At 39.6% G+C, this 10,884-nt stretch overlaps 1 protein-coding gene across 1 annotated transcript; it reads right to left on the bottom strand.

Moving 5' to 3' along the window:
* Nucleotides 1-257: 257 nt before the first annotated feature.
* Nucleotides 258-10,452, bottom strand: SNRPG (small nuclear ribonucleoprotein polypeptide G). The gene is made up of 4 exons (XM_027622042.1): nt 10,317-10,452; nt 6,307-6,329; nt 5,318-5,442; nt 258-451 (listed from the first exon to the last, which is right to left on the bottom strand). The coding sequence occupies exons 1-4, from the start codon at nt 10,346-10,348 to the stop codon at nt 401-403; spliced, it is 231 nt and encodes a 76-aa protein (XP_027477843.1). The 5' UTR covers nt 10,349-10,452; the 3' UTR covers nt 258-400.
* Between the last annotated feature and the right edge of the window lie 432 nt (nt 10,453-10,884).

Here is a 10,884-nt window from a genome sequence, read left to right as displayed (position 1 = left end):
TTGGAAAAAGTACATCAAAACTACAAGAGTTTCGAAAATTGCAGTTAATGTTTCAGAAGAAACCCGCTCAGGTATGCAGGTTCTTTCCATGAGAAGATGGAAAAAAGGCATCCTTGCCATGCTTCATATTTAATCAGATTCTTCTATATTAATGCATAAAAGCTTTAGAACAAATCAATCTCAACGAGGAACAATTCATGTCAGAAAAAATTAGAGCTAATGATCAATTTTCTACATTCAGAATGTCTGAGAAAGCATTTTTGACTATTATAAAAGTTTATTTAACAAAAAAGTTCAATATGAAAATGCACACGACCTGATTTTTATATTGTAGTAAAACAGGTACTATGGAGGGGACATGTGGAAGCAGTTGATTTCTTCTGATGAACACACCCATTGTTTATACTCGCTCCAACGCTTCTAACATGATGATACTATTTCCTCGTATTACCTAAAAAGAAAATTTGAAAAGAACACAATTTATTTGACAGACATCGATGAAAGAATTTTCACAAATCCATTAATGGGTTTTCAGTATTAAAGATTAGTTTGTGAGGCTTTTTTCAAGCCACAGGGATACTAAGTCTTAGTCATGACAAGAAGCCAGGAAGCCCTTTTTAAGTAAGATGTACTTTCTAGATTTAACAAGACTAACAAGTACCCTTTTGAGAACGCTAAGTCTCCAATGATTGATTTCTCACCTTTTAAACTGCAGTACTGAAATAACATACCCATCTCTGTCCCAAGCGATCCATAAGTCAATGGGAAAAATGTACAGTAGAATGTCAGTTTAGGGGTGTAAGATCACTTAGGGAACAAACCAGGATGGAAATTGTGAAAAGTATGCTTTGTGAAGATGGCATTTCAGTCGGTCTTGAAAATGGGGCAGAATTTTGACAGGAAGATAGAACTTTAAACAAAATTGAGATGAAAAAGTGTAAGGGGATAAGGAAAGATTCTAATTTGTAGTAAAAGGTTATGATGGGAAGTAGGAAACAGAGTTTGCAGCCAATCTTAGAAGGCCTCAAATGCCAGTGTTAAGGTACTCGGAAGACATCATGAAACCAACAATAAGCCAATGAAAGCTTCACAGTCAAGGGAATAACCACTGTTCTGGCAATGTAAGAATGGGAGAGAGCTTAGGGGCAGGAAGAGAAGTTATAAAGAAAAGGCCCTAGGAGCACAGTGCCTAACATAGTAGCCATTCCATAAATGGAGATAAGGAAGGATCCTTACGAGCACAGGTGAAATGGCTGGTAATTGAGTTTAAAATGGGTAGAAAAGTAAGTTAAACTAGAAGGCAAGGGGACTGTGAACATAAGGAACATAAGGAACCCCCGGTGGACTGTAGGTCATACTACAGATCAGGTCAAGTAGAGCAGGAAAGGTGAAAGGACAGGAGGGTGATGAGAGGAAATAGTAGAAATGGAGGCATTCTGAGTAAGATTCAAAACAGAGCTGTGCTTGTAGGCAACTGGAGTAAAAAAAAAAAAAAACCCAAAACCAAAAAACACCAAAACATTTTTTCTCCCCTCCATTCTATCTGCTCATTTATTACATATACTGTTTATTTATGGTCTTCCTCACCCAAATGCCATTTTTAGGAGGGCAGGTGCAATATCCCCAGTGCCTAAAGTGGTGGCAGGCACACAGAGGGCTCAGTAAGCACCTGTTAAATAAACAAATGACCTTGCATGTTTACTGCAGCTGACAGAGGGAAAGGAATATGACAGGTGGGACAGTGTCTTGGAGACTGGCAGAGACAAACAGCAATGAGTATGATGAGAAGGTGGTGAAGAAGAGCAGCATGAAAGGAGAACAATGCCCTGAAGATGATGGGGACTGAAGGAGCCTACAGACTTTTATTCTTCCTCTGAGTTAGGGATGGAAACGAAGAAAGCTAAACAACAGGCTTATCTAGTTCTCAGGGTTTTAATTCCTGGCTTATTTGCAACAGATGGTCAACATCAAATCTCACTGATCGAAGCACGAAAAACTACTAGCCTTCTTTCCTATCTCCCCCTTAAATGTGTCCATTTCTAACCCTAGAAAGGGGAGGGTAGCAGAGAAGTTATTTCAGATAACTAAGATTTTCAGATTTGAGGATTTTCTGGAGCATTATTAAAAAACAAAATACAACTGTGTCACTTTTATCAACATTTTCTATAATAGTAGGTATCGCACACATCTTTGCTTTCTCACATAACACATGGAGTAAGGCTAGTGGGTAGACACTTCTGCTGTATAGTAATCTTCCTCTTTTCTCATTGTGTTTAGGCCTAATTCTCCAAATCAAACTGGAACCATCAGGTCCAGAATTCCATAGTGCTCCTTTTGTGCTTCAGTGCTAGTTTTTACAAAATGCTGTTCAGGCTTTTAGTCTTTTGAAAGGGCACAGCTATCTAGTAACAAATACAAACCTAAAATGGAACTACAGAACCACAAAGCTGGTAAGAACTCCTGAACTATGCAGCACCTTAATATAGAATTTTTATTACATTCTTAGGGGAGCTCTGGGGTGGAATGAAATCTTAAAGGAATAAGAGAGGTGAGGCCACTGACAACTATGGGAATGTTTCAGAAGAGGCTAGCTGAGACATCATTAGGTAATTATCCAGCTGACAGATCCCCAATTCAAACTATCTCCCCCTCAGAACACATTTTTTTTTTTTTAAGATTTATTTATTTTAGACAGCACAGGTGGGAGAAGGAGAGGGAGTCTTAAGCAGACTCTGTGCTGAGCATGGAACCCCATGCAGGCTCAATCTCATGACCCTGAGATCACAACCTGAGCCAAAATCAAGAGCCAGACTTTAACAGACTGCACCTCCCAGGCACCCCAGAACACACACATTCTTAATACTACTCTACACATAACAGCATTAAGTCATTTCAATGGTCCCAGTGGATCACTGACTTGGACAAGGGAATTGCAAAGCCAATGTAACAGTCTCCTTTGCCAAACTTGTGAAAACAAAACCGTAACCTATTTGTTTTTCTTCCAACCTCAGAAAAAACATTCTTGCGTTTTCTTTAAAATGTCTTTTTTGGGGCACCTGGGCGGCTCAGTTGGTTAAGCGACTGCCTTTGGCTCAGGTCATGATCCTGGAGTCCTGGGATCGAGTCCCACGTTGAGCTCCCAGCTCAGCGGGGAGCCTGCTTCTTCCTCTCTCTCCCCTCTCATGTTGTTCCTCATTCTCAAATAAATAAATAAAATCTTTTAAAAAGTCTTTTTGTTGGGGGCACCTAGGTGACTCGGTTAAGTGTCCGACTCTTGCTTTCAGTTCAGGTCATGATCTCAGGGTCCTGAGATCAAGCTCTGTGGGAGCTCCACGCTGGGGGTGGAGCCTGCTTAAGATTCTCTCCCTCTCCCTTAGCCTCTTCCCCGTGCTCCCTCTCTCTCTCAAAAAAAGTCTTTTTATTAAGGACAATTAATATGTTGTCATTGCTCCGTTTTCTTTTTCTTAAAGATTTATTTAGTAGAAAGAGAGAGCAGAAGTGTGCAGGTGGCTGGGCAGAGCGAGAGAAGTAGACTCCCCCAGCTCAGCGGGAAGGCTGATGTGGGGCTTGACCTCATGACCCTGAGATCATGACCTGAGCCAAACACTTAACTGACTGAGCCACCCAGGCACCGCCTACTATTTCATTTTCAAAGTGTTAACTCAGCTGCAAGAATTACTGCCTACTAATAGAAATTTTTTTTTTTGGTCATATGACAAGCATCAGAGGTGGAAGAGCCGACTGCCTAACACAGTAAGTAGGTGCTCATAACCAATTTCTGTGTAAAGACTAAGCCCATTAAAATTTAGGGGGAAAATTTCGAGAAAGATGCATGATCTAGGTTTAATCCCTTCTTGGATAAAATCCCAAGAAGTGTCACACAATTCTCTCAAAAATTATCTTCCCAAATTAGAACTGACTTTTAGATATCAAAGTCCTTCTTCAATCTTTTTGGCAAATCTGTTGAGATATAAACTAAAAACCTAATTAACCCCCTCTTAGAATGAAGATTACTGAATCTGTAAAAGGAAAGGCTAGAGAGAAATCTTGGGGGTGTCTGTGGGTTTTTAGAAGAAACTGGTTGATAATGATTTGCCCATAATTTTATTCATCTTTCAACAGAAGTTCAAGGAGAACGTACCTGAAAGGAAGGTCCATTTGCATAAAACTTGGGGGGTGGGGTGGGAGTCTCATTTCAAGGGATTCTCTAAGCTATTTTTCCAGCCCAGACCATTGATCTGCTTTTCAAATGAAAATGCATTTGAAAGAAGCAATAACATACACCTTGGAAAAAGTGATTAAAAATTATGAGGCAAAAAAAAAAAAAATCAAGGCTAATTAGGAACTCTTACCATCTTTTAGAGGTCTTTATGCTCAATGATTTGCTGAAGTGAAGTTGTCCTTTTTGATTTACTTTTCCCAAGAAACTTGGGACTTACTAACTTACTGGGTATATTGTCCTGTGCTGGACAAAGAGTGGGATTCAAAGCCTGGGTCTTGCTGATAAACATCAAAAACTTTTTCAGTAGTCATACCACCATGGCCTAATGAATGTAGAAATGTTTGCTCCTATAATTAACTCAGTGTATTTTTTTCCTATTTTCTTTCATGTGAATGGCTGTCACTGTGATCATCCCTTGCAACTTTTACCTTGGCCACTTTTAAATTTGGGTGCAATAAACCAGAAAATCTGGGTTAATTATATACACAACTAAAATAAAAAAGTATGATGGTAGACTAGCAGATGTGCATCACACACTTGTTAGATAGGATCTACATTTTAGTAAGATCTTCTGGGAGCTCATAAGCATGTTAAAACAGCATAATGAAGGACTATAGGTCTCTATTATAAAGCTCAAAAATGGGGGCGCCTGGGTGGCTCAGTTGAGCGTCTGCCTTCGGCTCAGGTCATGATCCCAGGGTCCTGGGATCGAGCCCTGCATCGGGCTCCCTGCTCTGTGGGAAGCCTGCTTCTCCCTCCCTCACTCCCCCTACTTGTGTTCCCTCTCTCGCTGTGTCTCTGTCAAATAAATAAAATCTTAAAAAAAAAAAAAAAGGCTCAAAAGTGATTTCCTACAGCTATTTCAAATCCAAGGACTTCAGAGGGTTCTGCATAAGATTCAGACCTAACCTATAGGTAGCTAGGATACTATCACAGTTAAATGACTGCCATATGTTAAACTAAAAGGAAAATGGAAAGTCTAATCTTTGCTGTTATTTACCTAATTTCAATTTAAACCAAGACTTTAATAGAAAGGAAGTTAATCCTTATTTCAAAATATGAAATCTCTAGGAGAAAGCTTCTATCTTTACTTACCACCATTCCAATATTGTTCTGTTGCCCACTAGTTGCCATCTCCACACATTCATCTATCACAAGATTCATAAACGGATCGAACCCCCGTAATATTCCTTGGACATGTCTGCCACCATTTAATTTCACTATAGAAAGGGAAAAAATAGTTTAATAAAACTGACCAATAAATATCAACTATTCATTAAAAATTAGGTGGAATTAAATCCAGGTACTTGAGAAATATAATCCTCTACCCTTACTATATGTCAAGTAGTGGGCTAAACATTTCACATTTACTTCCACATTTAAACTTATAAAAATCCAGGTGGGGGATGGGTGAAATATATGGGATTAAGGAGTGTACTTGTGATGAGCACCAGGTGTTGAATGGAAGTGTTGAATCACTATATTGTACCTGAAACTAATACAACACTGTATGTTAACTATTTTGGAATTAAAAAAAGGTAAATACAAAATTTAACTTACAAAAATCCTATCAAGTAGAATTATTCTAACTTTTCACGAGGGAACTAAAGTACAGAGCTTCTTAAAAAACTGGTTCAAGGTTATACAGGTACTGTGGGCTAGAACCTGGATTCAAAGGGAAGGCTGCTTGCCTCTGAAGCCCAGGTCTTAACCCATATATCCTTCTAGCATTGTATAGGTCAGATTTTTAGTCCTGGTCCAAGTCCTTTGTTTTTAAAGGAAAAAATATTGATACATTTTTAACTATCACAAAATAGGAAAATCCCATTAATTTTGTCTAAGTGAGGGAAGGCTTAAAGGAAATAATGAAAAGTCCAAAGTACTGTGCAATTTGGTAAATATCAGAAATTAGGCAAACAGAATTGTCTGGGTAGGATTTTGATAAACCTCCTTAATTAATGGGTGTGAATTAGAGGTTCTGTGTGATTTAAATTTTTATGAAGTTGCACCAAACATTATATACTGCCAAGACACATGTAGAAAGCAATTAATTAAAAACAAAACAAAAAACACAAGATACTTACATGACAATTTCTTGTCCATAAATCTGAAAAAGCAAAAAGGGGTACAAATTACATAAATGATTTAAAAATTTTAAGCATAAGCACAAAAGTAGGTACAGTCAATACGATTTGCTAAAATTGCACAATAAAAATAATGAAATTTAAAATAGTAGAAAACCTGTACTGTTGTAGAGAATAATGGGCTACCTCATTTAGCACTTACACAATGTAATTTGGGAAGGGGCAAAATAATAAATAAAAATGGAATGAATTTAAAATATATTAATGCACATCAAACTAAGTCTTTATATGATGTGAATTACCAAAACATTCTTGTTGTTCAATACTGACCTAATGTTTGATGACTAGATTTTATTATTATTTTTAAAGATTTTATTTAATGGGGTGCCTGGGTGGCTCAGTTGTTAAGCGTCTGCCTTCGGCTCAGGTCGTGATCCCAGGGTCCTAGGATCAAGCCCCGCATTGGGCTCCCTGCTCCGGCGGCAAGCCTGCTTCTCCCTTTCCCAACTCCCCCTGCTTGCGTTCCCTCTCTCGCTGTCTGTCTCTCTGACAGCGAGAGAGGGCACAAGCAGGGGGACTGGCAGACAGAGGAAGAAGCAGATTACCTGCCAAGGAAGGAGCCTGATAGGGGACTCAATCCCAGGACCCTGGGATCATGACCTGAGCGGAAGGCAGACATTTAACCGACTGAGCCACCCAGGCGTCCCCAGATTTTATTTTCTTAAAAAAGATTTTATTTATTTATTTTTTAAATTTGCTTTTTTAAAAATTTTTTTTAAGGTTTTATTTATTTATTTGAGAGAGAGAGAATGAGAGATAGAGAGCACGAGAGGGAAGAGGGTCAGAGGGAGAAGCAGACTCCCTGCTGAGCAGGAAGCCCGATGCGGGACTCGATCCCGGGACTCCAGGATCATGACCTGAGCCGAAGGCAGTCGCTTAACCAACTGAGCCACCCAGGCGCCCTTAAAAAAGATTTTAAAATTATTTTTAAAGTAATCTCTATACCCAACATGAGGCTAACTCACAACCCTGAGATCAAGAGTCATATGCTCCACTGACTTGAGTCAGCCAGGCACCTCTTGAGGACTGGATTTTAGAGCCATAACAGAAAAACAAAGATTTGTTTATATTTTGGTTATTATCAAAACCAAAGTTGTGAGGAAACTAGAAGGTAATCAAACCATATCCAATTCAATAGCTATTTTATTTTATATTTGAGACAATAAGGAGTGTTGTTTTAATATTAAGCATCACACTTGTGTTCAAAATATTTCTCAACACATAAGTATTTTTTAGCAAAATAAATACATATTTTGAAGCTTTAAAAAAATCTGAATTAAACAGGGAAATCCCATCTCAGCAGGGTATTATGGAAATATTAAGCCATGTAACCAAACCAGTTTTTACCCCTTCCAGTTACAGCCTAGAAAATATGAAATTTCATGCAATTTTTAAAAGTTTATTTGAGAGCGTGCGTGCACAAGTGGGGGAGGGGCAAAGGGCGAGAGTATTAGCAGACTCCATGCTGAGCATGGAGACCGAAAGGGGGCTCCATCTCACCACCCATGAGATCATGACCTGAGCTGAAACCAAGAGTGGGACGCTTAACCAACTGAGTCACCCAGGCGCCCCTGAAATTTCATGCAATTTTAATGTATAACATGTAATGGGAGAATTCGGAGATAAGTTTAACACACAGGCCTGGGGCACCTGGGTGGCACCTCGGTTGAGCAGCTGACTTGGTTTGGCTCAGGTCATGATCTCAGGGTTGTGAGACGGAGCCCCTAAGTAGGGCTCGGCGCTCAGTACGGAGTCTGTTTGTCTCTCTCCCTCTCCCCTCACGTGTGCTAAAATAAATAAATGAAATCTTTAAAAAAAAAAAAACCAAAAATATGTAGTATGATATATAAAATAATCCATTTTAATAGGATAATTATATACAACACAGCAAATATAACACACATGAACTTATTTAACCCTTATGATGACTTTGTAAGTTATATATTGTTATTACCACCATTTTATAGACGAGGAACTGAGGATCAAGAAGATTAAGTAAATTGTTCAAAAGTCACAGAGGAGGTGAGAAAGTTTGAGCAAACGCAAATGGTTCAGTTTGGCTGGAGAATGCAGGCACTCCATTAGTGTGTGTGGTATTTGGCACTTGTAAGATTTCAGATGGAAGAGTTTAAAGGCTGTGTCAAGAAGCCTAGACTTTATCATTCAGACAGTGATAAATTATTAAGGCAAAGTCCAGTCATTGGCAAGACCACTGTGGCAGTGATTTTTAAGAGGCGGGATGGAGAATCTGGGTAGGTTTAGATATCTCAACCTTGGCATATTAACATCTGGAGTCACATAATTCTTTACTGAACAATGTCCAGTGCACTGTACAATGTTTAGCAGCATCCCCAGCTTCTACTTACTAGATCCCTGCCAGTAGAACCAGACTCCCTCCCTCCCAGTCAATAACCATGAGTTAAGCTAAACCAGGAGGAGGGTATAAAGAGTAAAAAATATCTGTGAGAAAGTAAAGGAAAAAAAAATCTGAAGGTCATTTTGGAGGCAGGTCTCAAAGGATTTTACAATACATGAAATCTAGAGATGAGAAAAATATTAAAACTAGGTTCGTTCTCTGAAATTCTCAAATATCTGTTAAGAAAAAAAAGAATCTGTTAAGAAACAAAAAAGAAAGTCCAAGATTACAAGTAGACAATGTTCTTTCGTTAAAAAATAATTAGCATTTCACCAGTTCTTTAAGAATCCAGAGGATACTTCTAAGATTTTACCAGCTCATCAATAAAAGAATGTTTTAGATCAGCATTTTCAAAATAATTTCTACTTTTCTTAATGTTAGACTTATGATTAATAATTCTTTAAGGGATCCAACTAAAACACAAAAAATGGCTTTGATACAGATGTACCTTTAAATGTAAAATTATTTTTTTTTAAAGATTCATTTTTTTGAGAGAGACCAGTGGGGAGGGACAGAGGGAGAGATAAACACTAAGCAAGAGCTGAGAGCTCCACATGGGGCTGATCTCACCACCCTGCGATCACAATCTGAGCTGAACCCAAGTGTGCCACCTAAGTGCCCCTAAATGTAAAATTACTAAATACAACCTTTTCTTTAAGTCTGACTTCTCTATGAGGCTGGTAATAAGTGAACTATACACAGGCCAGCTGGCTGTTTCACAAATCGATTCCTGAAATCAATTTTTCATACTTTGTGCTATCCAACTACCGTGCGCAGAATTCTGGCATTACATGGTATAAACGAGACAGACAAATAATTAGGAGGCATCGAACATGTTAAGTTCAGTCACGAGTGCGGAGGTTAAAGCTTTAAAGTAGGAAAATCCTGTTTTGAGTGGGTTTTACTGGGTGCAGAAAAAAAAATCCCTAGTTTTCTCTGATTAAAAAAATGAACGTTCTCAAACAGCTCTGTTAATAGAGCGAGAGATCACATAACATTCAAGTTTAACTTCAGCACAAGAAAGCAAAAGAAAGGAATGGGATTTCTAAATTAAAGCTCAAAGAAACAGCTACAACACACTCTAAGATTAAGGTGGCTTTTGACTCATCTACTATTAAACACTTCCATTCCGCCCATCTTCTTAGTTCTTTATAGAATTACTCTCAAGCCACTTTATCTAGAATTTAACGCTATTCAAGAAGTTCAACAAAGGATGGCATTCCAGGATCTCCAAGTAAGGAGAAAGAGCGAGAGGGAGCGCGTTGAGAGACGTGGGGTCGGGAGATGCACCCAGGAAGGCGAGACAGCAGAATAGACACACCTTTTCTGTCACTAGTAACCATGCCATGTCAACCAAGCCGAAACGAGACGTCGGCGCGGGCTTTAGGCGCCCAGGCGCGAGACCCTTTGGGGTTCTCGGCGGCCTCGTGCCGGAACATGCACGTCAGGCACACTGCAGGAAATGGAGAGGACCTAAGGAACTCAAAGCACGCAAAGAAGCTGCCACTTGGACGCGGCCCTCTCACATACTTACTTTTTCAACTCGGGAGGGTGAGCTTTGCTCATGGTGTCTACTGCGCGAGCTCAAAGATGCCTCCAAACGGAATTCGTGGCGTCCCACACGTTCCCCCGGTAAGCCCGGCGTTTCGCGTCTGACGTCACCGATCCCGCCAGCCAATCAAATGTCGGCTGATTTCACATTTTACCTCGCGATACTTTGGGGGCGCCTGAATTTATCTGTCTCGTGTTTCCGATTGCGTCACCAGCGATTGGCCAAGATAGGGTTAGGGGTGGGGCCAGTCGTCTTCTCAGTTCCGTTTCCTCGTTTGTAAAATTGACATAGCAGCTTGGTCTCTAGTTTCTAGGCGAAACCGGCTTATCCCTTTTTGTGCACTTCCTTGGTTGCCTTCTTCATATATTAAGTGAATATAGGTTCTGGAGTAGTGGGCCTCTAATAGTTCTTTGGCATGTATTCCCGCATATTGTCACGCTAAGCCTAGCGTTCCAGTAACATCAATTAGCGACCTTTGGACACCAGAGAAGTAGGGTGATGTAGCGTTTCTAAGAATTTGAATCTAGAGCGCGGAAGTGGATTACCTATT

Source organism: Zalophus californianus, chromosome 8 (genome assembly GCF_009762305.2).
Source record: "Zalophus californianus isolate mZalCal1 chromosome 8, mZalCal1.pri.v2, whole genome shotgun sequence".
Lineage (NCBI taxonomy): Eukaryota > Metazoa > Chordata > Mammalia > Carnivora > Otariidae > Zalophus > Zalophus californianus.
This window is presented reverse-complemented; position numbering and strand designations above follow the sequence as displayed.

Excerpts from the sequence above, each read along its gene's own strand:
- SNRPG (XM_027622042.1), bottom strand. The coding sequence starts at position 10,348 with ATGAGCAAAGCTCACCCTCCCGAGTTGAAAAA. Across the intron at positions 6,330-10,316 it reads CACCCTCCCGAGTTGAAAAA|ATTTATGGACAAGAAATTGT; the intron begins GTAAGTATGTGA and ends TTGCTTTTTCAG. Across the intron at positions 452-5,317 it reads AGAACAATATTGGAATGGTG|GTAATACGAGGAAATAGTAT; the intron begins GTAAGTAAAGAT and ends TTTTCTTTTTAG.